Genomic DNA, 25,342 nt, shown 5'->3' on the forward strand with positions numbered 1-25,342 from the left:
TTCATGTATAGGGCCATTTCCTCTGCAACAATACGAGTGCGAGAAGGTGGAAAATGCGAGCAGCGACGTCGGCAGCGCGTTATTATAATCCCCACCCCCCGAAAAAGGGGGTTTGAGGTACAGCATGTTAAAATTCCATGCACTAAAGAAGCATGGAAACTACAAGAACAACACTCACTCGACGCTGAAGTCTGGCAACGTCGCCGAGCTAGCTCCCTCTCGCTTGTTCTGCCGCGCCGCGGACTAGCGTGAAGAGCGGCAACGTCGCTTTGTTTGCCTATAATTGACGTTTGCCGTCTGACGTGGATGTTAGAGAGAGACAGCCAGCTGCTAGCTGTTGTTGCTACTTCAGCGCACAAAATATATGAAGTGTTTGAGTGTGTGTGTGATATATACTCGTGTATACATAAAGAATTTATAGCTGGTACTTTTTTTGTCGTAGATGGAAAACGAGTATCTCTCGGCTGTGTATTTATAAATGGCTATGTGGTCATGTGGTGTGCTTCTTTCGCTTTGTTGGTGCACGTTCTTCCATTAATCGTGTAGTTTTGTAGCCTCCAAATCTCCTACGTATTTTCTTTTGGGGCACTGCAGGAAATCACCCATACAGCCATGTATTTTCTCTCTCTGTGTGTGTTTGAGGAATCTGTAGGAAATAAGTGACCTATGTGCGTCTCGCTCAGACGCATTAGCTGGGCCCATTTGTGTCGTGAAAGTTTCAGCTCTGCCGCAGCTCTGCTCGCACAAAACTTGGGGCCGCAATGATACGCGATTTTAGTCGCTTTGTAGAACTGGTGGGGTGCGGCTCGCAAAAAATTAGGAAAAGCTGGGAAATGGATCAGGCACAGGCACAGACAAAGAAATCTAGCATATTCGGCTGCCAAATAGGATAAGATCACTGAAAACTCAAAGCGAAATTTCTTCCTGTGTGCTTGGCCATTGTTTTTTATTTTGTTCGCCATTTTGTAGTCGGCAATTTGTAGTTTTCTTTCTCTCTTGAGGGGGAAAAACCCCATTAAAGCGGGCGTTTTAACTAGAATTCATGAACATTACCAGCAGCAGAAAAAAAAGAAACCAGTTTTTGTATGGATGGATTTAGTATCTGCTTTTTGTTTGTGGCTACGTGACCACACACCAACACAAGGGCAGGTCGACCGCATTTGCCAGAAAGAGAGAGCGCCAACTTTGTAGTTTTCCTCTCCCCAATCTCACAAATACACACGTGTTTACGGAGTGCGCACGCACACAAAACGGGTTAAGTAAGAAAAAATGTGTTTTACTGCATCGCTCTGACCCGCTCGCACAGCAGCTGAATCGATTTTTCAAGCGACACGACAATTTCACTACACCCTCTACGCTCAGCGGTTGTCTCGCTCTCACTCTAGCACGAGCAGCAGCCCCCTCTCTTTTGCTCTGCCTGGCCACGGTTTATTTTGCGTTGTTCGTTTTTGTAGTTTGGAGCCCGCACACACACAAGTACGGTTTATATATAGTCGCCATGTTACTTTTTCCTACGTTGGGGGAGCTGTCAGCCTGGATTTTCCGCTACAAATTTCAAACAACGTCTCTCTCTCTCTGCGCCTCTGCTGTGGCCGCTGCCTCCGTCGGCGTCGTTATTTTCAGCCCGTTGCACGTCATCCGTTTCGGTGTGCGTACGTATGTATGTGTATGCTTTGAATTTCTGATGAAATTCTTTGCTTTCGAGTTAATTGCTGCCCCGTCGGTAGCGACGCCTCTGCCGCGGTCACTGCCTCAGCCGGCGTCGCTGCCACCAAGCTCACATTTTTTTGTGCCATTTTTCTTTGTACTGGTACTGCCATTTGTTATAGATCGGCCGAAGAGCAATTTGTGGGAATCTTCCACTATTTTTAAGCACAACTTTTATCCTGACATTTGTTTGAGTTCTACTCAACCGTCTTTAATAAAGAATTCCTAATAAAAACAATTCCTGAGTTCCTAATACTTTATAATTTAATAAATGTATTTATCCGTTTAGACTTTAATTTTTTAAAATTAAGTTATAAACGAAATTTAAAATTTACATATGTTGTGCAAAAACACTCATTTTAAGATGCCTTGTAAGCACTTTATCAAAAGTGCTTTTTCTTGATCAAATGTATGGTTTTTTAGTTGAAAAATTTTGGCATAATGTTAAGATTGTGTTAATTGTATGATTAGGGGTTTCGTAAACCTTTTTCCACTTAGTTATGCACTTTCTCACTGTCCGGTATTTTCCTTACATTTTGGTGAATAATTTCACTATTTTCATAGATTTATCCTTTCTTACCATTTGCGTTGAGAGCTGTAAAGAAATGCGAAAAATACATGTTATAAATATTTACAAATTGATGATTGCTGATCTTTCTTAGAATTCTTATTTTAGATACGAATTCATAGAGTTGTTACTTTTATGGAAATTTAATTTAGAAAAGACCAACTGAAAAGTTCCTCTGGAATACTGTATCGACTTAGGCGATGAGTTACAACAAAGAAGCCCTTGTATTTATGGTTAAACTGAAAAAATTAGTTTTACCTCTAATGCTTTTTTTCTAAATTCTAAAATAATATTAATAGTATGTGTAATTTCATGATAAAAAGTATAATACAAAATTTGTTCCCGTTGTAATTCCCGTAATCCTTTTAAGAAATGTAGCTAATGAACTAATGTTTATATATTAGTGTCGTCTGATTTTATCAATAAGAAAAAAATTCAAAGTTAACATTTTTGCCACTGGGAAAATCTTTCAAACTTACACCATTGGAGCGGATTTCCTTAGCTGATCATCGGATCCTTTTTCGATGGCTGTTTTATTTTTGTTGTAAACCCGAGTTGGACTGTATTCGAAACTTGCTCATTTTACTGGATGTATTTTGTGGAAATAGCTTTTCCTTTTGCCTCTTCTTCGAAAACCTTCAAAAAGCTATTGACGCGCCCGTTGAGTTCTGCTTATTCTGCGTACCGATCCGAAAAAACAGATCCGAGTTCAAATTTACACGATTTTAAATAATTTCTTTTAGTGGGTGTATTTTCTGTTATTTTTTGTGTATTTATGCACTTAAGATGTTGGGGAGAATTTTAGCTGCAAACTCCCTGCGAATTTCATTCAGCAGAAAGAGCATCACAAAATTTATAGGGAACAATAAAAAAATTTAATTTTTAACATTTATTGGCCTTTTATTTTGTTGCTCGATTTCCATTTGCTTTTTGCCTGTGTTTTTGTTTGTATTTTATTGTATTTGATTTGCGTTAACTCTTCTTTCTCTAGCTGTTGTTGTTATAGCTGCATCTAACGTGGTATTGGTGTAATTAATGCACTTTCGCACACAGATACAATCGCGCACGCACACACACAGAATTACGCCGATGATGGCACGCACACTCACACACACAATAAGATGGGGAAAAGGGGCGGGGGCACTTGATTTTTTTTCAGATACTAACAATAATTTTTTTCGTTGTGTGTGTTTTGGCGGCGTTTCTTTAATTGCTCTGCCGCCGTTGTTGTGTTGGTTTTTTTTTCTCGCCTGCGAACGACGCGCGCGATCCGTTCACCTTAAAAATTTTCAAAACAATGTGACCGTTAGTTCGGTTTTCAGTATGACCGCACATAATGTGGCCGCTAGCGTAGCGATAAAAAAAACTAATAAGTATTTTTATAACGAAAAATACCGAAAATAATATTTATCAAAACTTACCCGATTCATGGTTGAGAACATAGCTGACCTCTAGCAGCGGCCCAAACCTATTAGCAGAGTCTTGTCAAGTGCATGCATTTTCCAGCACTCAATTTATATTTTTTTTTAAAACTCAAATTTTTGTGATATTTGCAAAGACTAAAAACCAAGATAAATTTAATGTTATGTTATGTACCATTTTTGTATAAACTATAGCCAACAATATGTACCGAATATAGAACATCCGAAGTATTATATAAAGAATTTATCTTCTAAGCTTTATGATGATTTCTTAGACCATGTAAGTCTCTTAATAAAGTCAATTGTTTTCAACATTTGATTTACGGGGATCTTTGATCGGGCATAGCTTTTTCAAAAAATCATTACAAGATTCGAGTTTAACCTAGCAATGGTTTTATGAAGCGAAGTAATTATTTTTTTTAAAACAAGTGAAATAGCCAAACCAGGCCGGAAAGTAGACAAACGGGCAGCTCTGACTGATATCGTTATCGTTATCGCGGCCAGCAGCTTGTTTTGTTTTGCTTACACGACAGACAGATAATTAATATAATCCATTTATTTATTTATTTACTATCCTAGTGCGACAAGGTTAAGCTTAAAATACAAGTAAATTACAAGTAGCAAGAAATATAACTATACTTATACTCTTAAAATGAGTAGTTTAAAATCGGACTTGGACGAGTACTTGCTGCTGCAGAGTGACCAGAAAAAAAGTTTTAACGTCAAGCTGCCACAGCTTAAAGTTCCATTTTTTACTAGAAAGTCTGAGCCGGAAGCAAATAGTTGGATTAAGGACACTCAGGATTCATGTTTCCCGAAATTGGTAAGTATTTTACTTTGCAGAACAAATTCGTTCATATGTTTGTTGTTGTTGAACGTTGATGTTCTATAAACAGTACAAACAAGTGGCCCAACGAAACCCAGAGGAAAACACAAATAACATAATGTAAACGACTCAAAACGATTAATGTGTTCTTGATATTGGGGACTCCGAACGGGAACGCAATATTCTAAATTAGGACGGACAAGGGAAGTAAATAATAATAATAATAATAATAATAATAATAATAATAATAATAATAATAATAAGTTGTACAAAGATCGTCAAATACTTTCGACCATCGCTCAACTATAATAGATGTCAATGTTGATAAGGTGATATTAGTGAGGAGCACAAATGTTGCAAATGAGAAGAAGTAATGATATAAGAACAGGTTACAAAAATAGATAAGGCATGTAAGGAAACTTACACACTAACAAATTTTATTAATCAGTCATCAGTCTGAATTATCTCCGATGTAAGAGTTAACTGACTAATGCAGATTACTTTACTTTAGATTTTTCCTTTTTCTTTTTCCAGTCCCGCCTGCAGCGAATTGTGGGTTTCGTCGCCTGCTTGGGCATGGGAATGCTGTGCATGGCTCTTTCTACATTATACATCCCCGTCCTAATCCTAAAGGCCAGAAAGTTTGCACTGCTCTACACCCTCGGAAGCCTTTTCTTCATCTTGAGCTTCTGTTTTCTCTCCGGATTTGGATCCTTTTTGAAGCAGATGTTCTCCAAACCTAGACTGCTCACTTCGATATCGTACAGTTCCTGCTTGCTTTTAACTTTATACTGCGCCTTGGTAGCGAGAAGCACAGCTTTTACTGCCCTCTTTGCAGTGACACAAATAATTGCATTGCTGTTTATGATTCTCGGGATGGTGCCCGGAGGAGCTACGGGACTCAAGTTCTTCGGGCAACTCTTCAAGACCAGCGTTTCTGCGACCACTAGTGCGCTGCCTGTGTAAAAACTTAAAACTGAAAATCCAAAACCGCAGCAACGAAAAGTAACTTATTAAACTCATAGATAAATCCAAAATAAACCATATTTGTGATACAACGACTCTTAAATGTACAGTTCTTATTGTAGATAACATTTATTTGCAGGTTGACTCATTAACATTTATTTATCCCCATTATCAGCAATTTGTATGTGATAAAATCCACATCAGTTTAGAATAGAAGGGTTGGATGAAAACATTGACCCAATATGGAGAATGCGTCAATAAAAAATGTAAAAAAATGTAGTCTAGTCCAGCAGGCATCGATATTTGTTTAGCATGTTTAAATGCTCAAGCTTTAAGAAGGCCCTTCTGTCTGACTTTATTTGGCCGGCTCTTCTAAACATCCTCTCAGATTCCGTCGAATATGCACCAGATTTGGTTGTTCCACTCGATGTATAGATGGTGGCGAAAATAATCGATGGTGACCCGAAACTATTATCCTTAAAAGCCGATCATTGGCATTACAAAAGAATACACTTTTGCTTATAATTGTTAAATCGATGCGCTGGCATATAAACTTTACCCGGACATAATTAATACTTGACAACACGCAGACCCCTGGAACCTCATATTACACTTCCTGCCGTTTCACTCACATATTTGCCTGCCGAACCCGGAAAAAGCAGCAACACCTCTCCGGATGGAATTCAGCTGTAAAAATCTGGCCATCATGTCCAGCTGCCTGTAGGTTGGAGGTGCGCCTCACAACTTAAAGTATAAATAAACCAGTATTAACAAAACACACTATGTAAATCTTAAAACCTTGTGGTTTCTTTCTTTCGCCGGCATTCTTACCGATTCAAGGAGCATTTTATCTCGATTTGTGTAGGACTGGTGATCGCTTTTGCTGCGCTTAGCCTCTTGGGAATTGTTTGGTGCCGAATGTTTTTTTTTTTTAAACTAAAATGAATTACATTTTTCAGCAGCAAAACAAATTGTGTGGCAGTGTGACCGTAGCTTTATTAAATACCATATGGCTAGCATTAATATACCGATATTGTACATCTGTTAATTAAAAGAGTTGGCTATTTCAGATCAACTCTTGTTAGCCAGAAATACAAAAAAAAAAAAATAAACCATTCAAATCAGGTTCAGTTTTCTTTATTTTTACGCCAGTTACGGCTATACCAATAAACAATTATCCGAGCATATAGGCACCCATTTAATAGGCGTCAACGCGAGGACTTTCCGCAAAGAACTCCTGGCCCTTGCGCTCTCCCATGAGCCACTGCTTATAGCGCTCGTTTCGCATGGCCTGAAAGACGCATTTTAAAAATATTGAACTCATCGTTGATATGTAGCTGGGGGGAACCTACGTGGAAACGCATCAGTTGCTTCTGCATGCCTACGCACTCCTGGAAGTCGGAGATCAGGTCGGCGCACTCCCGCTTTCCACGCTCCAACCCGTACGCCTCGAAGCACTCCATCATCTTCATCTCGAACTTGCCGCATTTGTCGTAGGTCTGGTGGTTGATTAGGCAGCCAGTCAGGTCCGTTAAAGGAAGGCGTAAAAATGGAGTCAGCGACATATTGACTGCGGAACATAAAATAATTCAAATTAAGTAAATGAATGCACCAAGTTCCTCTATGACGTAACAATAAACAAAGGCTCCCAATAAAGAAACGAGATGTAAGTATCACTCTTTTAATTTCTATAGCCCTCTTGGGTATTCCCATTCACGTTTTGTACTTTTAAGCTCAGTTGCACACCTTATATTGCTGGGAGTTCGCAATGAAAACAATTATTTTGTATTTTTATCTGCGGCTTCAGACCAGTGTTAGTCAACTACTCGACTGCAGACAGCTGGCGGCCGACAGTGTTGGTTAGCGCGCAAATTGCTCCACGTTTTGTTTATAAATTTAATTTGGTTTCGATAAAAAAAAACCCATGAAAAACCAGGATTTGGTGGACTACTTGAGGTCCTGCGGCGTGTGCGAGGTCTGCCAGTTGCGTTACCTTAAGGCCAGGGGCTCGGAGTACAAGGATGTAAAGGAAACCCTTCGAAAGGTGGGAGATTTTTTTAATTTGTTAATTTGTTGACAATTAAAGAACTGCTTGTTTCTTTTTCTAAATGGCCAGTTGGATGTAAGAGTGAATGAAATTGTGGGGAATGAAGAGGCTGCAATATCCCCCGACGATCGACCTGCCAAGAAAGCCCGCCTAGGCGTTTGTCCTACGTGCTTGGGTTTGTTCTCAGAAGACTTTCAGATGGAGCTCCTCGGGGGCATTTTGGCTTCGGACTTTGCCAAATACGATTGCAAGAAAATAGTTTTGGCCATTTGTTTGCCCATGGCCCTGCAGCTGAAACAGTTGGCCATGTGGTTTGCATTGCAGAGAAAATTTGGAGCAGATGTGGACGGTAGTAATCCCCCAGATGTGCCCATAAAAGAGGCTGTAAAACTCATCCTACACCCCATAATCTGTGAGAAGTTGGGCAAGGAGTACGATGCCAACGGACTGATGATAAATATAGACCTCACGCACAAACTGGAAGACGAGGAGGTGGAGAAACTGGTGAAATTAAACAGGGAGGCCTTTACCGCCAAGGCTGCGTATCAGAAACGCGTTGAAATTTCGAGGGGTTTACTGGAGAAGCAGTATCAACCCTCCAAAGTAAAGGCGGAAACCTTTGAGAAGTACTTCCAGATACCTTGCTCGAACGTAGAGGAACCTGTGAGGCTTACGTCCATAAACCTGCAAGGGCCCTTGATATGTGTGGCTGGCAGATATCGAAAGTTAAGCAGGGAACTCTCACACACTCCGTGGATTATGAATGGCCAACGACTTATGGAGGACAGTATTGAGGAAATAATCATCAGAAATGTGGGTCCCTATTTCGCAGATAAGCTGGACAAGATCACCTTTATGTCGAGTGGCAGGGAAGATGTTGATGTCCGTTGTCTCGGAAAGGGCAGGCCCTTTGTTTTGGAAATACCAAATGCCCTAAACAGTTCTTTAAGTAAAGAGAAAGCTTACAAGATGGAACAGGCCGTGGATGCATCTGGAAAAGTGTCCATACTTAATCTACAGGTTGTGGCCAGAGAAGATTTAACCCAAATTAAGACTGGAGAAGAACAGAAAAGGAAATTCTATCGCGCGCTTTGCGCTTTAAATGAACCTGTTTCTGTAGAGGTCCTGAACAAACTGCAAATTCCACAAAGCTTTGAAATCCAGCAAAAGACCCCTATAAGAGTCCTTCATCGTCGTCCTTTACACACGCGTCCTAGAACGATATACAGTGTGAAGGCAAAAATACAACGCGGAAATTCTAGAGCTCTGGTCATCGACATTGTCACTCAAGCGGGCACTTACATAAAGGAGCTGGTTCATGGCGAATTTGGACGGACCACGCCGTCATTGTCCTCGATTGTAGGCAAACCCATCGATATACAAGCGCTGGATGTAGTAGGAATCGATTTGGAGTGGCCACCAGAGTTGGACAACTCATTACATACAGAGGAGGCTCATAAAAACAAAAGGTAAAAATATCCTCAGTGACTGATTTATTATGTTTAAATTGTCACCTTCCTGAAAGTCTACAATCCATCATCTAAAATCGAAACTATCAATACACTATCAACCACAAAGTTATATAAGTGTTTTACTTGCTGATAGGGATAATAATGGATAAAATTTAATTTTTGGGAACCTTTCTCCAAGAAATCCCAAAACTAAAAAATTAAAAAATATAAAAATAAAGGACAAAAGCTTTGGCAAACCAAAGTTATATTTCGGATCTTTATTATGGTTTTTTGTTTTTTTTTCATAAAATGAAAACAGTATTTTTTAAAATTTATGGTTACAAATAGCATGAAAACTGAGAGACAAGAATGCTTAGATCAAAAGTATATATTTAAAAAGAATAGGAAATGGGCTCTGCCACTTATCGGTAACTAAGAAATGGTAAAGAGGAAAATGCGTCAAAGGGAAAGAATTTAATCGCGTTTAATAGCAACTTAAAGCTGGGTTTAGATCCCTAAATTCTGTTGCTTGTGATTGGCAACGGAGTAAGAGCGCGAACCGAAGGACAAATCTGACATGCGCAGTGGATGCTTTTTTGGGGCGAATTGGTAACGCTCACAACAGCCGAATTGGCTACAAAAGGACTTGTCAAGCGGTCGAATTCGGCATTCGTTGCTAGCGAGTTGCACTGTTTTGTTATGGTTAGGCCAAGTGAGCAAAAAATCGAACAAAATGAAACAAGTTCGAAATTAGTGCCAGGACATTTGCTACCGGATGCAAGCGTGCGTGACAATTAAAAATTAAAGCCGAGGAATTTAGTTAGACAATTGCAGTCCGAGGCGGGGACGAGGACCGGAATGTTCTTTCGGCGCACTTTAGAACGCAAGGACAGCGCTCCCAATGTACCGCTTTCCTTGACGACCACAGCAAGTCCGCAACTGCACTACAATAGCGAGGACAGCGAGAGTGTCACTTACGTGAGTGGTGCCGCCGACAGTGAAATCAAGGACAGCAATAACAACCAGTCGGTGGGTAATGTGGGTGGTGCCCTGGTCGCTCCAATGAAAATCGGTGCAGTGCAGCTGACACCGCTGTGGGAGCATATTCTCCGCACCCGCCGACTTCCGGAGACAATTTGCCTTAGCGCCATGTACGCCGAGTTCCATGAGCGCCTGCAGGACCCAGAGTGGCAGGTTCGCCAACACGCCCTGCGAGTCCTTGTCGACGTCCTGGTGGTGATGCAAGACGAGGCCGATGACCACATGGAGCGGCAGCAGCTTATCAGCCTGCTGGTCGAGAACCTGAGCCATCAAGCGCCCACTGTGCGCAAGGGAGCCCTCGACTGCCTGCGGGTCTACTTGGCTGAAACCGCCGTTCCGGAGACGGTCATGCTGGGGATTCTTGATGCCGGACTGACGAAGCAGCAGGCCCAGGCGAAGTCGGAGCACATGGGTCGTCTCAGCGTCGGGGTTTTGCTGTCTCTGCCGGCACTCTTGCAAACAACTCTGACAACTCAGCACACTTCCCAGCGACACCGCATCACACAGAACACCTTGGAGCGGGTGGTGCAGCACATGGGCCAACTGGCTAAGCAGGAAATCACTCTGAAGGTCTTAACAAAGATCAGAGAGCTCGTAGGGGTCCACCAGTTCGAAGACATTATGAGTGACTTGGGCTGCCTGACCGAGTACTATCAACTTTGTCAGGTGTACGGGGTGTCTGAAAAACCAAAAAAGGGCGGCGGGGCTAAAACGGGCGCCTGGCGGGCATTACCACGTGAACAAGGCTGGAGAAACAGCGGCTCCAACGACATCCAGAGCAAGGAGCAGTCAACCTGTCCAGAAAAGGGAAAGGTGATCATGGAAACGGAGATCAAGATCAACGATGACACTGTGACCATGCGCATCCTCGAAGCGGACACCGAGACAGAAGAGTCTGACAGCCCGGCCAGTAGATACTCAAAAGAAGGGGAGTCGGCGGATCTGGTTTGTCACCCCATTTTGTCCAGTGCCAACAGCCACCACGGGCATGGCGTTGGGACGGGCATTGTCCGGGTCATAAGTGATTCGGAACTGGATGAGCCGCATGCCACTAAGCCTAGGAGCCTTTCAGAGCCGAGCACTCCCTCGCGAGGTCTGAAGCGGGTAACCTTCGGAGGGGAGATTGTCAAGATGCGAACACCTGATAGCGACGCAGCCCCTTCTGCAAACAAGACCCAAAGCCCTGCTCCGGCCAATCCGAGTGCCTCTATTCTCGTCTTGGAAGATGCATCGCCCTCTCCCCTGAATTCGCCAGTGGAGGAGACGCAAACCCCAAAAACCACAATGCCACAACCTCCCAGTGACAAGAGAACAACGGCACTCGTGCTGGAGATTCCATTGGACAATACCAAGCCCTTGCCTCAACCACGACTCCTCAGCGCGCAGTCGCCACGGATTCAGCCCTCGGACAGTCCACGCAAGCGAAAGGAGGCGGACGGATCATCACCCCGCTCTCCTGGCCTTCGCAGCCGCAGCACCAGTCCGACTGGAAGCAACAACATAAGCCCCAAATCCCCCATCCCGCACAAGCAAATCGAGGTTCTGCACAATCTGCAGCGCGATCCGTCGCCGCGGTCCCAGCGCCTTTTGGAGGACGTTGGAGTGGTTGGGGATGAGGAGAGCCATCTTGTGACCGGAAATGCCCCTGCTAGAGCTGCCTCTACGATGTCTGCAGAGTCGCCGACCACTCCCAAATCCTGGGAGGATCTGGACATTGTAAACTTTAAGACGCTGATGGACTTGCGATCTGGGGTAAGTTTCAGAAGCACGGGTAGCCACCATGTCGCCATAATTGCAACAAAATTAGTGGCCAACATTTAGCAATCCCCGTGTAATTGCACTCCTCCACCCAAAACTCCAGCATGGGCTACTTTGTGTGACCGAAAATAAAGCAAGGAAATTACTCAGCACGCTACCCCAACGCTGGTTTCGAGTCGCCGGCGCTTTGGGCTCTAACTGGGTCACTAGGATATGTACAATTTCATATGCGTTCATAATTCTGCCTTCATAATGGCAGCCGCCCGGCTTTCCTGCGGACGAGACACGCATCACTCCACCCTTAGCCGGTGTTGCCATTACAGCTGCTATTATATCGCCAGCGACCCTTGCTTTTGCTTACTAATAAAAATTTCAGCGATAAGCGACCCCTACTCCGGTCCTGCACAATTCAACACAATAGAAAGCCGACTGCTGCCAAGCCACTGTACCAATGACCTATTAATTTTTTGACGTATATACGTACATATGTCGTTCAAATAAAAGTAGTTGGAAATATTTCTAAACGTCGAATCTTTGGAGAAGTAATAGCCAATGACTTACTACTGTGAAAAATTGGATTGTTTTTCTAGAAATTAACTCCTAGCAGAGCTTATATTTGAATACCAACCATTGACCATAGCCGTAAAAGTACTCAGACTGGCACTTTCTGGTGCGGATGTGCCTGTTATCAGGACCAACTTTTTGAGTGGTGCACAAAAAACTTATGGATTCCGGTAGCAGTTGCATGTTGTCCGGACTGCAAGTTGTATTGAATTGTTTTGTTGGGGAGCTGCAGCCGAGGGCCAAAGAGTTCTCCATCAGTTGGCCGGTCAATCATTTAAGTGCACGCGATTTTCATGGCGCAAAACAAGAGCAAGACCAATAACTCTCGCCCAGTTTGCAACTCATATGCGGCGATAAGTGAAAAGACCACCATTAAGGAACGATGTTTGATGAAGACTCAGGACGTAAAATAAGGGAATCAGGGGTCTGAGGGCACAGGGCACAGAGCGTGTCGGGAACTAGGTCAGACCGAGCACAAAAATATAAATAACATTAACCGAAATTATAGTACGTACTAAATAAAAGCAGATAGAACGGCATTGTCGACTAGCTTTAAATTTTACAATTAATGTCTTTTATTTTACAAAAGAGTCCTTCAGAATTTATTTAAGTTAGTACTTAGTTAGCCTCTCAATAACAGATAAAAGGACAAAACGTATTACTTGGTCAGTTGTTTTATTTAAAAAAAAAAAAAAAAATCTCCTTACGATTTTAATTTGATTAATATTGAGATTTACACGCAAGAGTAAGTCCTCCGAAAAAAAAACAAACAATTTGATATGACTAGCTTGATAAGACTATAGATCCCAAGCAAGTCGAGTGATATCTATGACACATTTGGTAGTACTTGTTGTATTTCCTCCCTACTACACATTAAAAATATTTCTGGACATGCAGACCATTTCGAATTTGGTACATTAGCTCAAATAGGACATAAAACTCGTGCAACGCCAAAAGGTACTTACCTATTGTTCACTATTTTTGCACGTTCTTTAGGATTGGCGCAATCGTCTGATGGGCATCGCCCAACTGGAGCACGCCCTAAGCTCGTCGAGCAATTTGGCCTTGGTGCAGCCATATCTGGACAGTCTGCTGCGAACCCTCCTCTCCTCGGAACGGCACTTTGAGGTGGCCGAGCTAAAGCGAGAGTTGTTGGTAAACCTGATCTCACGTCTGCCTTTGGACAACTTGGAGGAGCGCACACCACAGATCCTGACGGGACTTTGTCGCCAGGGCAACGCTGGAGCGAACCGAGTGTGCAAGGCTTTGATGCAGCGACTTCCGGCTGGAACCATTGTGGCGAAAACGACTTCGCCAGAGTTCCTGCACGCAAAGAGTTCAAAGGTAAGTGTTTCCACATCGAAATTTGATAAATGTTAATAAAATGTATATCCACTCACCGCAGTTCCGGGACCATGCGCTTCAAATGTCCATCTTTGCCTTGATGAGTTTTCCGGGCACCTGCTTTGACATAAATCTCCTGACGGCTCAGGCCGTCTACTCTCTGCTAAATCGCAATCGTCGCGTGCGCCAGGCTGCTCTGGAGGTGCTTGCAGTCCTGGCAGATATTTCATCGATACAGGAGGTTCTTACCATCGTCTCAGAAATGACGGTCGGCGTAGAGCCTGGACCACTGGTACTGGAGGCGGCTAATGTGCGCCTCTCGCGCCTGCAGCTGCCCATTGTGACGCCCGACAGTGGCGTGCTCTTCGTTTTCAACCAAACTGATCCTCCCGGATCCAGGCCTTCTGGAGCGGATGTGGATTGGATCTGTCAGGGAGAGGGCTCCGCCTCGCCCAACTCCGTCAAGAGAAGACGCATGCGGGCTGCATGCAGTCAGCGCGACGTCCTTGAGAGCACGAAAGGAAAAAACAAGAAAGATGCGTTTCACAGGTAGGAAGTAAAATAAATTATTCCCCAATAAGTATTTATAATCAGAAAAAGATAATACAGATAAATAATATGTTCAACAAAGAAGGTCCATTAAAAGAGAAACTCATATCCCCTTTTAAGTAAGAATTAGGTTCGAAAAATATAATTTGGAAACAGCAAAACGGACGGACAGACAGATATCCCTATCAGATATCCCTGTCAGAGATGTCTTCTTCACTGAGTTGCAGACTTCTGACTGAAATTTTGCTACCCTCTGCAAGGGTATAAAAAAATATTACACAAATAATTTGTAAAACATTTGGTCAGTCAACATGAAAGTCAACTTAAAAGATACTTTTGTTCCCTTATGTTTTACAATGTTTAAAAATAAAATTTTAGTAAAATGTCTTTAAATAAAAAAATATATGTATATATCTAAAAAAATTAAATTGAAGCATTTAATATAAATATTACACATTAAATAAAATGGAGCTTTAAAAATACGTATCCTCAGTTTCAAACAGGTCAACGGAACCCTGCATCGACATTCGTTCCACTCACCCCCAGAAACTCTAGACATGACTAGCCCCACAAATGTGAGTTTAATGCTCTTTATGAATTACTAATTCTAAACATATTCTTCACCCTAGGACTTATCGCAAAGACTAAGTTTTGGCGCTAGGACCAATGGTAAGACACCTTAAAGTTCATTTCAATTTGTTCTACATCAGAACACTGTTTCTTCAGTAGGAAATCAAACTTTAACTGACAGACGCTTGGTGGCCAAGGCGTGCTCAGATACATCGATGGATGGACGAAGTTCAGATAGCACGACCACCACCTGCAGCAGTGGAAGCACCACGGGCAGCTTTATTCAGCTTACCTCCCGCACTGGAAGTCAATTTTCCGTAGCAAACTCTCGGTGCTTAGTCAAAAAGCTGCATTAAAATTGCCTTTTAATAATAACACATTCCCCACAGATTTCCCGCCATGAACCAGCATACAGACATCGTCAACAACTTTTTGCGAAGCAAGCAGCGCAGCACCAACTTCCTTCTGCATAAAGGGACCGGCCTACCCGAAGGTCAGCTATTCTATGCCAAAGGTTCAGCAAATGTCTCGCAAGAAACTCCAGCACCAGCACTCCTTCACACAGTTGGACAACGCAGGGCCAGCCCAAGGCAAGTGTCTCATTGGTAGCCGTTCTGCCACTTTTTAAATTAACACGCTTAGTTTTACTTGTATCTAGGCTACGAAAACAACAAGACAAACGAAGCCCAGATGAGGCAGAAGAGCGGCTTTTCAACAGACCATCTGCAATCGCTGGACACCAAGTGCGCTGACGCTGCCAAATCAGTGTAAGTGTCGACTCAATACCTCAACTAAGGAACCGGCATCAGTACCCATTCAGTCGCCATAGTGGCTTACCCCTGCCCGTAGACGAAAGTTAACCTACATTTTTAAACACACGAGCTCTGCTATATTCGACCACTGTTTGGGGTAAATGGTGGAGGGGAGTTATAGTCAGCGAATTAAGTTGGCGACCCGGCCGGCACACGCACCCCCTCACAAAATTACGGTCTTAAAGGTGTTAGGTAACCTAAATAATTCAAATGCGCAGTGGAAAAGGCTTTGATGAATTTTAAGAATATAGCGGGGGAAATCGGTCAACGTCATCAACGACAAACCTTCAAGTGACCACAGACGACTTCGGACCGAATCAATATTCGTAAGCTTATTTTACAGCAACAAATGTAAGGGTCAAGAAATTTATATTACTATGCGTATGAGGTTATGCTTAAAGTTTCCGTTAGGTAAACGAGGATTGTTTTGCAAAACCATAAAACTTGTTTAGTCAGATTCGATTTCATCTTAAGAACATTTAAAATTTTATACTTTCAATACATACCTTCAAAGTAATCTTGGGGACATGGAAACTTGTTGTGTTGCCCACTTCGGGACTTTCCGCAAACGAAACGAAGGCGCCCGAAGGTGACTAAGAGGTCTTTGTCTACAAACTGGAACGACTGAAGCCAAATGCCACTACTGCGCGAAGACCAGTGGCCAGTTGGTTTGCAAGTTCGCTGCTGGTTAGCCCTAGACCATCCCACGACCTTTCATAGCCCTAACTTGGCACCCTGTGGGTGGGTGGGGGCTTTAACCAGTTGGGGTCCGTTCGTGTGATTGCTTGGAAAACGCAATGTCCTGTTTTTCGTTTGCAACTTTGGCTTTGTTGTGGGTCCCGGTATGGAAATTCATTCGAAATAGCCAAAACGATTGGCGACGGGCATTGCAAACAGTCGGCAAAGTCGCGTTGCTCTAAGTGGTCGCCAATTGCGAGTTGGTCGGTCTACTATGCGTTGTGTCCAGTAGAAAAAATTTGATTTCTGTCCGATTGGGATAGCGGAGAAAAATGCAGAATGCGTTATCATGTGGAGCGCAGGCATCTGATCTGCTGCGTAGGACTCGTTCTCTTTTCCACTTGGTCGGGGCCTGCATCTGCAACTGGGCCACGGGGGTACATGCCACACTGCGGGGAGCTTTTAGTGGCCACAACTCGGTCTGCGGCACCTGCTGCACCGACAGGGCTCTGAAGTCCAGAAAATCGATGCAAATTGATACAGAAAGCCAGCTGGTCGATGAAAATTCCACTTTCGACATATTTCGGCCACCGGCAGATACTGAAAAAGACAAATTTAATGCCGAATATGGGGAGGAGTTGTAAGTCGCATGAAAGTGATTACATATATTTACTAACCTATCAACGTCTTCTTTGCCAACAGTGATAGGGAAACCGCGAGGGCAGTTCCGTCTTTGGTGCCAGCCGTCAAAGACACGACGGACGGCTCTCCCCTGTCGGTAAGGTCCACCAGCTATTCGCAAAAGTCGACAGCGTCGGCGAAATCGAGTGGTAGTCACGGCGAGATGTGCAAGCTAACATCCTCGTCTGCTGGCGACTGCATCATCGACGCCAAGATGAGGGTGCTGAGCCTGGAAAAGGATCCCGTCGAGGCCTTCGGGGAACTGGTGGTGGACGACATTGAAGAGGAGGAAGCGGAACCCCCAGCCCATGATGAGCCCATCAAGCTCAACGGAAGCCTAAATAGCCTTCACAGCAAAACCGAGAGTATCAAAACTCAGATGGAGGACACTACCCCGCAACTCTCGAGAGCCCAGTCAGTCAAATCGCTGCCCATAGAAGAGGACATTGAGGGCAGCAACAGTTTTGTGGTAGTCGAAGAACAACAGCACGAGCTGGAGTCGTTACCCGTTAGTGCTGAGACCATGCCGGAAAAGCAGCAGCGGGAGGAACTAGTAGCACCAGCGGAAGTTTCAAACAAGGAACTAAAGTCGGTTCAACGGAATGAAGAAATGGTGATCCATTCACGTAGCATTTCGCTAGACTCGCTCTACGGGGCACGGCCGGGATCAAAGCAGGGATCCTTGGACACCTGCACAAGTACCACGGACAACACCTCGCAGTCCGGCTCCCAGACAGGAAACGTCGGCGTCCCTGGAAAGGCTCAGCACACTCCGCTCCAGCAGAAGTCCAAGACATCGTACTTCTTGCGGGCACAGCGACGAGTCTCACCCGTAAAGCAGGCTATAAAGATGTCCCAGGCGGAGCTTTTTCCGCAGAATATGGCCCGCTTTGATAAACCACGTGAGGCTCTGCTAAAGACTTTTGACCAGCTTGACTCTAGCAATTGGGAGACTAACATGACCGGCTTGAAGAACATAGTGCGCCTCATTCGCTACCATGCCGACACACTGGACAATCAGATGCACATGACCTGCATCCAGCTGACCCGCTCAGTCCGAAACCTTCGCTCCCAAGTAGCTCGCGCTTCATGCCAAGCTGCTGCCGAGTTGTTCTCCCTGAAGTCCAACAGTCTCCAGCTGGAGTGCGACGACCTGGTGTGTGCCCTCCTTCACCGCACCGCCGACACGAACCGCTTTCTCCGCGCCGACGCCACTCGTGCCCTGGAGTCGATGGTGGATAACGCACCGCCACAGAAGATACTAAACATCCTGGCGACAAAGGGAGCACAACACCAGAACGCCCTGGTTCGCACCACATCGGCAAAGCTGCTCTTCAGACTTGTCGAGCGGCTGGGAAGTGATCGTATCTACGCAATGGGGCGGGAGAGCCGGGACAAGTTCTTTGTGGTGGGGGCCAATCTGCTGCTGGAGGGCAGCCTGGAGACCCGCAGCTATGCCAAGTCCTTATTTCGAGCCCTCTCCGAGCACCACAATTACCAGCGATTGCTGCTGGAGGTGATACCACCGCGCACGTACAGGAATGTTGAGAAGACGCTGAGGAGCATCACACACTGATTTCGCTTGTTCGACGACATCTGTACAGCTAACTAACATTAAAATATATTGAAAATACAACCATATCTTGATTGTATGTAATCTTAAACTAACCGTAAGGACTAATAAAAACATTGTTATCTCAAATCGATCGACCTTCCTGAAGGAGATGAATTCTGTTGTTTCCGTATGGATTGCGTTTGATGCAATTTGGGTTTTGTTGAATTAGTAAGTAGGGAACAAGCGAACATTGACCTGCTATTAAGATGGGATTGATTTAACTGCGCTAGGAAATATGGAAGTTTTTTACCTTCTTTACTCCTAGTCTTATGTGCCGATAGCCAGTGCACAGCCACTAGGAGGTGGGCGGTGTCTTAGACATTGGGGGTACAAGAATTTTAGGATTCTTTTGTGATCTTAACTTTACTCCTACGATATATTTAAAGGCTAGTTAAAAGCATTTTCAAAAATTAAAGTAATCGGCGTTTGTTGTTGTGTCGTTGGTCCGACCTTCTGCTCCCGCCCTGCATGTGCTGGTGGTGCTGCTGTGGCTGCATCCTTGGCCGGCTGCGTTCCATTACGGAGCTGTCGCTGCGTCGCCGCTGGTCCCCGTTGTTCCCAAACGGATTGCGGTCGTAGGGCCTTGCGCCATGCAAACTGTGCCGTGAGTGGTGCGGGGGCGACACTTGAGATGGAGACTCCAGCATAAACGGGTTGCGTAGGCGACTATGGTTGAACGATGGCGATTGCTTGGCTTTGTCGGCGCCCTGCTGCTTGATGGTCAATTTCTTGTTGAACAACTCCAAGCCCAGGTAGAGGTCCAAAGCAAAGGGCACGGCGCACAGGCGCTGGTAGGTAACAAACCCAAAGTTCCTCTGCCGCCCCGTGTTGTCCGAGGGTATCCGCACAAACTCGATGGGACCGGCTTGCAGGAAGACCTCGTAAAGGATCTCCTCTGTGACGCGCTCGTCGAGATTGCCGCAGAAAAGCGTCCGCTGCTCCTCATCCTCCTCCTCTTCTTCGTCCGCCAGTTTGTCCTCAACCTGGTCGACGCTGCTTCCGTTGAGGGGAAACGGACAAAAAGGCTGCTGTTGTCCATGGGCTATGCCGTATCCGTAGCCATTCAGGTGCGGGGCCGGCATCATCATCGGCATGGCCGCCGCACCACTGTACATCTGATGCATTAACACCTGCAAGTCCATTTTTCTTCAGAAATAGACAAGTTCCCCGATTTGCTTGTTTTGCAGCTAGAGCTGGGCAATAGTAGAGGGGAATAAACGTCGATGTCAATATCGATGTCATCGATGTTTTCTAAACATCGGTTTCAGCGATGTTTTCAAAGTATCGGTTTCATCGATGTTTGCCCATCTCTCGGCAATAGTCACGATAGAATTACAGTGTTGCAAAACGTTTAATTGAGCTGGTAGAGATGAGTTTCTGATTCGGAGAACCGGTTCCGAGTGGTGAGTAAGGAGACTTTAAACTTTCGCGCAAGGCAAAACTATTAGAGCAATGAGGTGAAATTAAAATTGTCTTTGCGGTGCATTAGTATCGCTGATAACGGAGACATTTTAATTAGACGTCCCGCCTGCTGATGTTTCCGATTGTTGTCGTCGCCGTCAGTGCCGCTTCTGATTGTAGTACTAGCTTTGCACAATTCATCTCGCATCCCCTTGATGATATGAATCAAGCCACTACAACTATTTAGTTAGGGGGCACTGGTTGCGAGTAGACACACAACGTCACAAAAACCATTGAGAGCCGCGAAATTGCAAGTGCACAAATACGATTTACCCAGTACCTAGGTAAATAGAGATTTACGAAAATTATAAACTTATTAGACCGCAAGAGCTAAAAACGATTTTCCCGAAGGTTAAAACCTTTAATCACTACTCAATGTTTTAAGTTTTATAAAAAAAAAAACAAAAAAAAAAACAATTATTTATCGAATTGGCACCTAGCAGATTGAATTAAAGCGATTTTGTATCTAATTATTTTCGCTACAAAGAAAAATCTTTTAATTTTTAAGAGTTCGATCCGAAGAGGAAATTGTTTTATATAATGGATACGGCTTCCTAAAGAGAAGAGAAAACCATCGAGTAGAGTGAGTACTGAGTACGTTCCACGAGCGTTATCAACGCCACTTGAGCCAATATTTCGCGTACAAATAAACTAGACTACCAGATATGCATGAACGCATACATATTTGTGGGTTTAATACCTTTAAAAAGGTAGAAAAGCAAGTTCACCCAGAATCGCGGATCCATTCTGTCGCTTTTTGTGCGCGTAGCAGTATCACACCCGCTCCCGCAATGGGAGAAGTTCCAAAAGTAAAAGACCTGCCACAGGTGATCGAGCCCCATCTTCCGGAGGGTTGTACCCTAGACTCGTATGTCAGCCGCTACCTGACTAAGCCCGGAGATAACTACGGCAGCATTATGTTGGCCGTGCAGGCGAAAATTCGGAGCAAAGACGGAGCCATTTGGGACTTGCCACTGATAGCCAAGCTGCCACCCCTCACCAATGAACTTTACTGGCAGATTTTCCAGCCTGAGCGCACCTGCATCACGGAGAACGCGGTCTACCAGTATCTGTCAACCGAGCTGGACAAGCTGCAGCTCCAGGAGGGCATTCTTCCCGCACAACTCTTCGATGGCTTCCCGCGATACTACGGCTCCCGCATCTCGCTTGATTCCCGGGCTTCAAAAGTGGATCGGGATGCTATTCTCGTCCAGGAGAACGTTACGGTGCATGGCTTCCGGCCTGGAAATAGACACAGGCCGTACAGTCTGGCTGAAACTGTACTTGTCCTGCACTACTTGGCCCAATACCACGCCCTACCCATCGCTCTGCGCCTGAAGAAGCCGCTGGTATACGAGGAATACGTACGGCCCTTTTTCAAGAAGTTCGATATGAACAGCAATATTAATCCGGCCGAGAAGGAACTGATGAATGATCAGATTCTGAGGGACATCCAGGCGGTGACCAGTGATGAGCGGGACGTTAACCGAGTCAAGGAGCTGCTAGATATTTTTGACGCATTCCAAGCCGGCAAGGATGTGGACGACGGACCCTTCACCACCCTTGTGCACGGAGATTTATGGATCAACAATATGATGTTGAAATACGGTAAGGCGGATCAGTGTGCAGATCGGACCGGGTTGTTAATGCCTTACAATTTGTATCAGACGAAAATGGCACTCCAGTCAAGGTTAAAATTGTTGACTTTCAAATCGCGCAGTACGGATCGTTGGTTCACGATATCATCTTTCTGCTGTTCTCAAGTGTGGACGTAAATGTTTTGGAGGAGAACTACTACAATTTCCTTAGTATTTACTACAACGCTTTCATTCAAGCCCTGCGCGGCGTTAATGTCGACACCAACAACTATTCCAAAGAGATGTAAGTCTTGTTTTTCCATACGTTGGATTTCTCAATATAGCTTTGTCTGATGCAGATTTCTCAATGAGGTGCAAAAAGTGGCACACATACAGCTGCCTCATGCCATCTTTATGATGAAGGTAATTTTGGCTGATAACAGCACGATTCCCGAGGATTTTAAAGACGTGGATTTCTCAGTGTTGTCCAAGAATACTGGAGTAAAGACTATTGTGACGAAGTTTGAGGCTATCTTGCGACTGGGAAAAAAGTTTAATATTTTTTACTAAGCCAATTTTGCTTAACTGCAAGTCACGGAAATAAATATTTGACCATAACACGCCTCTTCACCTCTTTCACATATACTACTTACCTAGCTACTTTATCAAGCAACTAATCAGCGTCGTGTTCGGTGCTCATTGGAACATGTCGCGTTTGATTTTTCATAAGATTGTAGGCAAACATAACCGAAGCTTCCACAACCCGAACAACATGGGGGCGGACAAGTTGCCCGAAATTCGCGATCTTTCTAAGGTAGTTGAACAACACTTATCAGGGGTTCGTCTCCTTAACTATGAGATAAGCAGCCTTACGCAGCCAGGCGACAACTACGGAGGCACTCTCTTTTCGGTCAATGCGCGATTGCAGGGACCCGACGAAAAGCTATTCGAGGAGCAACTGGTGGCCAAGGTGCCTCCGACAGATCCCTATTATTGGCAGTTTTTTCAGCCCGAGCGGACCTGCCTTACTGAGAACGCCGTCTACAAGATCTTGGCCCCTGCCCTGGCCATTCTCCAAGATGATGCTGGCATCCCCACAGAGGACCAATTTAAGGGATTTGCTCGGTATTACGGATCCCGCGAGTGCCTCGATTCCAGCTCCTCTAAGGTAGATCAAAATGCAGTGCTGTTGCTGGAGAATTTGCGAAGCAGCGGCTACGTTCCAGGCCAGCGACTGCGACCCTACGACCTACCCCACACGCTGTTAGCCCTTCAATATATGGCAGAGTTCCACGCCCTTCCTCTGGCAATGCGACTTCTCAAGCCCGTGTTGTTCCGGGAGCAGGTGCAACCCTTCTTTGAAAAGTTTGATTGGCATGCTGCTGCACCCGAGTCGAAAGCTTTAATGAAGAATGAGACCCTCGAGGACATTCGACGAGCTACCAACAATGATTCCAAAATGGTGGACCGTATAAAGAAATTATCGGACGAGTTTTTTGAGTTCTTGGCCGCCGCCCCAGACAGACCAGACGGACCATTTTGCAGTATTATACACTGTGACTTCTGGATAAATAATCTAATGTTTCTTTACGGTAAGTATCGCAGCTTTACCCAGCTAAAAATCTATCTCAAAAATTAAATAATGTTGCGAAACATATTAGAAAAATTAAAAAAAAATAATCTTTAGATTTCACAAGCAATGCAATTTACATTTAAAGACTTAAATGAAATTGGTTTGTTTAGATTACATAAGTGCGTAACTTTTAGTTTTAAGCAAAAGAAACAATCGTGTGGGAAGAAAAAAAAGCCAAAGAGTTGAGTTAACCAATATCTTCATTTTTCAGTTTGATGCAAAAACGCATAAAAACATCACGTGCTTATTAAAAAAAATCAATGTTCTCTAATGTTATTGCGTGACCAACCAAAATTAAAAACAATAATCAATTTGTTTCAAAATCTTTAGATGGGTCTGGAACACCCATCGACCTGAAAATCATCGACTTCCAGACTGCACAGTACGATTCCGTGGTGCATGACATAATCTCGTTCCTGTTATCAAGCGTTGATACGGCTATCTTGGAGATACACTTCGAACACCTGTTAGAAGCCTACTACATGGCGTTCGTTAGTTGCTTGCGCCGTGTGGGAGCTGATTTGGCGATTCATACTTACGAAACGTAAGTAGAGGCAGCTATCTGAATACGGTTGATTGCTGATTGGCTGATTGATCGCTGCTTTACAGGTTTCGAGCGGAGGTGAAGCGGGTGGCGTACATCCAAGTTCCCCACGCTATCTTCATGACGCGCTTCATTTTGGCGGACAGTGTGGAAAACGAGACAGCGGAAACCCGAGAGCTTTTGAATGTGCTGAAGAGCCCGGGATCGGAACGCATAAGCCGGAAACTAAGCCAGATTTTACACTTGGCCCAAAAGTTTGACATATTGTACTAGGGCAATATACTGATTTATAATGGAAACCTCTAATTTACTAATGGGAATTTAATGGAGGGACCTAATTGTTTTATTATTTTCCCAACTGAGTTCGGACATAGTAAGCGTACATAGGGTTTGTTAGTCTTGAGGAACATGCGGGCGTGGTGGACGGTATTGACTATCACGGCTTGGATGGTTCTGTTAGAGATAAGCGAGATAAAGAGCAAAGAGGTCTGTATTTACCATATATCCCAAAGAAAAACCTACTTTACTTAAATGATCCGGATAGAGCTGCTATTATGTGACGTTTACCTATGCTAATTGGACAGATGACAGACCTCGATTTGTGGTGAACATGACTTTCTCGAACCAAACTGGCATCGGCTCCGTCACCACCATTAACGAGGAGATAGCTTCACCTGTCTCTCGCATCCTGATCCTCCAGCACTCCGCCCGAGAGAAACCTCGCACCATCTATAACGCCTCCACCAAGCTTTGCGACCTCCAGAACGTCTTCAACTCGGTGCCGCTCTTCAAGCCGGCCAAGGACAACATGCTCAAGCAAAGTAACTACACGCTGAGCTGTCCGCTGGTCAAAGGCACCTACGCAATGAACAACATGCGGGTTAGCCCGAAGAACCCCCTTTTGAGTCTTCTGTACCAACCCAAGCGCTCCTTCTCAGTGAAGGGCGGATTGTTCGAGGAGCCGACGCGGGGCGGGCGGCTGAGGCCGTTGTCCACATATTTCATGGCAGGAAAGGTTGTAAAAAAGTCCTGTGGATCCAACGAATGAGTGGTAAAAATAAAAAAGCGCATCTAAAACTGTATTTTTCGGACAGCTTATTAGTATACCACAAAATGTTGACTTCCTAGTAAAGTATGCCACACTTTTAAAATTCATTTGTATAAGCATTACGTTAAGAGGGCTGTTTATCACAAATGGATGGTAATATGGCGTCGGACTCCCAATGGTTTGACCTTAAATCAGAGGATCAAAGGATAATGACTAAAAACTGTTTTTTTATTTTGATTACCGTGATTACTAAATTGCGATCGCCAATATTTAAATCAGCTATTGCTTTAAGCATGATCTATAGTAGCAGATATCGATGCACCGGCATGTTAACTAGTATTGAATGTTTGATATTCGCCAAATATATTTTTATTTATTTATTAATTAAGTAAAGTTATATTCCTACATGGAAAAAAAAGAGTAAACGTAAAAATAAAACAAAATGGTAGAGGTAAGAGTCAATACCGTTTTTTTTGACATT

The 25,342-nt window shown here is 44.3% G+C and overlaps 9 protein-coding genes across 13 annotated transcripts in view; 6 read left to right on the plus strand and 3 right to left on the minus strand.

Annotated features, from left to right (window-relative positions):
• LOC128253598 (protein split ends) overlaps positions 1–3,583 on the minus strand; it is a 53,640-nt gene extending 50,057 nt beyond the window's left edge. For all 4 annotated transcript variants that reach the window (XM_052982113.1, XM_052982111.1, XM_052982112.1 and 1 more), the window contains exons 1-2: positions 2,755–3,583; positions 2,288–2,302 (exon numbers count right to left, since the gene is read on the minus strand). The gene's annotated coding sequence lies outside the window, so the exon portion shown is untranslated. The remainder of the gene's footprint in view (positions 1–2,287; positions 2,303–2,754) is intronic.
• Positions 3,584–4,182: 599 nt separating this feature from the next.
• On the plus strand, positions 4,183–6,232 carry LOC128253622 (vesicle transport protein SFT2C). Its single transcript, XM_052982186.1, has 2 exons — positions 4,183–4,519; positions 5,057–6,232. Exons 1-2 carry the CDS (start codon positions 4,349–4,351, stop codon positions 5,486–5,488), a joined length of 603 nt encoding a protein of 200 aa, XP_052838146.1. The 5' UTR covers positions 4,183–4,348; the 3' UTR covers positions 5,489–6,232.
• Positions 6,233–6,609: 377 nt separating this feature from the next.
• Positions 6,610–7,376, minus strand: LOC128253624 (NADH dehydrogenase [ubiquinone] iron-sulfur protein 5). 2 transcript variants are annotated; one of them, XM_052982188.1, is made up of 3 exons: positions 7,235–7,376; positions 6,841–7,058; positions 6,610–6,779 (listed from the first exon to the last, which is right to left on the minus strand). In XM_052982188.1, exons 2-3 carry the CDS (start codon positions 7,051–7,053, stop codon positions 6,687–6,689), a joined length of 306 nt encoding a protein of 101 aa, XP_052838148.1. In that variant the 5' UTR covers positions 7,054–7,058; positions 7,235–7,376; the 3' UTR covers positions 6,610–6,686. The 2 variants fall into 2 exon arrangements, with proteins under 2 accessions (XP_052838148.1, XP_052838149.1); XM_052982189.1 differs by lacking the exon at positions 7,235–7,376 and adding an exon at positions 7,122–7,143.
• A 6-nt stretch (positions 7,377–7,382) lies between these two features.
• Positions 7,383–9,242, plus strand: LOC128253609 (putative tRNA pseudouridine synthase Pus10). Its single transcript, XM_052982163.1, has 2 exons — positions 7,383–7,532; positions 7,605–9,242. Exons 1-2 carry the CDS (start codon positions 7,413–7,415, stop codon positions 9,006–9,008), a joined length of 1,524 nt encoding a protein of 507 aa, XP_052838123.1. The 5' UTR covers positions 7,383–7,412; the 3' UTR covers positions 9,009–9,242.
• Positions 9,243–9,505: 263 nt separating this feature from the next.
• On the plus strand, positions 9,506–18,689 carry LOC128253602 (uncharacterized). Its single transcript, XM_052982136.1, is given in 10 exon segments — positions 9,506–11,779; positions 13,346–13,693; positions 13,755–14,242; positions 14,736–14,817; positions 14,872–14,911; positions 14,969–15,143; positions 15,202–15,271; positions 15,273–15,402; positions 15,471–15,579; positions 17,005–18,689. Coding segments are annotated over 10 exon segments (4,932 nt in total). The 5' UTR covers positions 9,506–9,844; the 3' UTR covers positions 18,560–18,689.
• On the minus strand, positions 18,689–20,192 carry LOC128253621 (RNA-binding protein 7). Its single transcript, XM_052982185.1, has 2 exons — positions 18,849–20,192; positions 18,689–18,796 (listed from the first exon to the last, which is right to left on the minus strand). Exon 1 carries the CDS (start codon positions 19,738–19,740, stop codon positions 19,009–19,011), a length of 732 nt encoding a protein of 243 aa, XP_052838145.1. The 5' UTR covers positions 19,741–20,192; the 3' UTR covers positions 18,689–18,796; positions 18,849–19,008.
• A 15-nt stretch (positions 20,193–20,207) lies between these two features.
• Positions 20,208–22,256, plus strand: LOC128253611 (uncharacterized). Its single transcript, XM_052982168.1, has 4 exons — positions 20,208–20,343; positions 20,568–21,667; positions 21,727–21,940; positions 21,996–22,256. The coding sequence occupies exons 2-4, from the start codon at positions 20,725–20,727 to the stop codon at positions 22,204–22,206; spliced, it is 1,368 nt and encodes a 455-aa protein (XP_052838128.1). The 5' UTR covers positions 20,208–20,343; positions 20,568–20,724; the 3' UTR covers positions 22,207–22,256.
• Positions 22,257–22,276: 20 nt separating this feature from the next.
• Positions 22,277–24,119, plus strand: LOC128253612 (uncharacterized). The gene is made up of 3 exons (XM_052982170.1): positions 22,277–23,228; positions 23,600–23,813; positions 23,879–24,119. Exons 1-3 carry the CDS (start codon positions 22,343–22,345, stop codon positions 24,084–24,086), a joined length of 1,308 nt encoding a protein of 435 aa, XP_052838130.1. The 5' UTR covers positions 22,277–22,342; the 3' UTR covers positions 24,087–24,119.
• A 37-nt stretch (positions 24,120–24,156) lies between these two features.
• Positions 24,157–24,968, plus strand: LOC128253623 (uncharacterized). Its single transcript, XM_052982187.1, has 2 exons — positions 24,157–24,299; positions 24,358–24,968. The coding sequence occupies exons 1-2, from the start codon at positions 24,222–24,224 to the stop codon at positions 24,859–24,861; spliced, it is 582 nt and encodes a 193-aa protein (XP_052838147.1). The 5' UTR covers positions 24,157–24,221; the 3' UTR covers positions 24,862–24,968.
• The last annotated feature ends 374 nt before the right edge of the window (positions 24,969–25,342 follow it).

This window comes from Drosophila gunungcola (genome assembly GCF_025200985.1).
Source record: "Drosophila gunungcola strain Sukarami chromosome 2L unlocalized genomic scaffold, Dgunungcola_SK_2 000110F, whole genome shotgun sequence".
Taxonomy (NCBI): Eukaryota; Metazoa; Arthropoda; class Insecta; order Diptera; family Drosophilidae; genus Drosophila; species Drosophila gunungcola.

What these genes read in the sequence shown, in the direction of transcription:
- LOC128253622 (XM_052982186.1), top strand. Translation starts at nt 4,349, where the DNA reads ATGAGTAGTTTAAAATCGGACTTGGACGAGTACTTGCTGCTGCAGAGT. An exon ending in ATTCATGTTTCCCGAAATTG is followed by an intron (nt 4,520 to 5,056) that starts GTAAGTATTTTA and finishes TTCTTTTTCCAG; the next exon opens with TCCCGCCTGCAGCGAATTGT.
- LOC128253624 (XM_052982188.1), bottom strand. Translation starts at nt 7,053, where the DNA reads ATGTCGCTGACTCCATTTTTACGCCTTCCTTTAACGGACCTGACTGGC. An exon ending in AGCAACTGATGCGTTTCCAC is followed by an intron (nt 6,780 to 6,840) that starts GTAGGTTCCCCC and finishes TGCGTCTTTCAG; the next exon opens with GCCATGCGAAACGAGCGCTA.
- LOC128253609 (XM_052982163.1), top strand. Translation starts at nt 7,413, where the DNA reads ATGAAAAACCAGGATTTGGTGGACTACTTGAGGTCCTGCGGCGTGTGC. An exon ending in TAAAGGAAACCCTTCGAAAG is followed by an intron (nt 7,533 to 7,604) that starts GTGGGAGATTTT and finishes CTAAATGGCCAG; the next exon opens with TTGGATGTAAGAGTGAATGA.
- LOC128253621 (XM_052982185.1), bottom strand. Translation starts at nt 19,740, where the DNA reads ATGGACTTGCAGGTGTTAATGCATCAGATGTACAGTGGTGCGGCGGCC.
- LOC128253611 (XM_052982168.1), top strand. Translation starts at nt 20,725, where the DNA reads ATGCATGAACGCATACATATTTGTGGGTTTAATACCTTTAAAAAGGTA. An exon ending in CAATATGATGTTGAAATACG is followed by an intron (nt 21,668 to 21,726) that starts GTAAGGCGGATC and finishes AATTTGTATCAG; the next exon opens with ACGAAAATGGCACTCCAGTC. An exon ending in AACAACTATTCCAAAGAGAT is followed by an intron (nt 21,941 to 21,995) that starts GTAAGTCTTGTT and finishes TGTCTGATGCAG; the next exon opens with ATTTCTCAATGAGGTGCAAA.
- LOC128253612 (XM_052982170.1), top strand. Translation starts at nt 22,343, where the DNA reads ATGTCGCGTTTGATTTTTCATAAGATTGTAGGCAAACATAACCGAAGC. An exon ending in TAATCTAATGTTTCTTTACG is followed by an intron (nt 23,229 to 23,599) that starts GTAAGTATCGCA and finishes CAAAATCTTTAG; the next exon opens with ATGGGTCTGGAACACCCATC. An exon ending in GCGATTCATACTTACGAAAC is followed by an intron (nt 23,814 to 23,878) that starts GTAAGTAGAGGC and finishes GCTGCTTTACAG; the next exon opens with GTTTCGAGCGGAGGTGAAGC.
- LOC128253623 (XM_052982187.1), top strand. Translation starts at nt 24,222, where the DNA reads ATGCGGGCGTGGTGGACGGTATTGACTATCACGGCTTGGATGGTTCTG. An exon ending in GCGAGATAAAGAGCAAAGAG is followed by an intron (nt 24,300 to 24,357) that starts GTCTGTATTTAC and finishes TGATCCGGATAG; the next exon opens with AGCTGCTATTATGTGACGTT.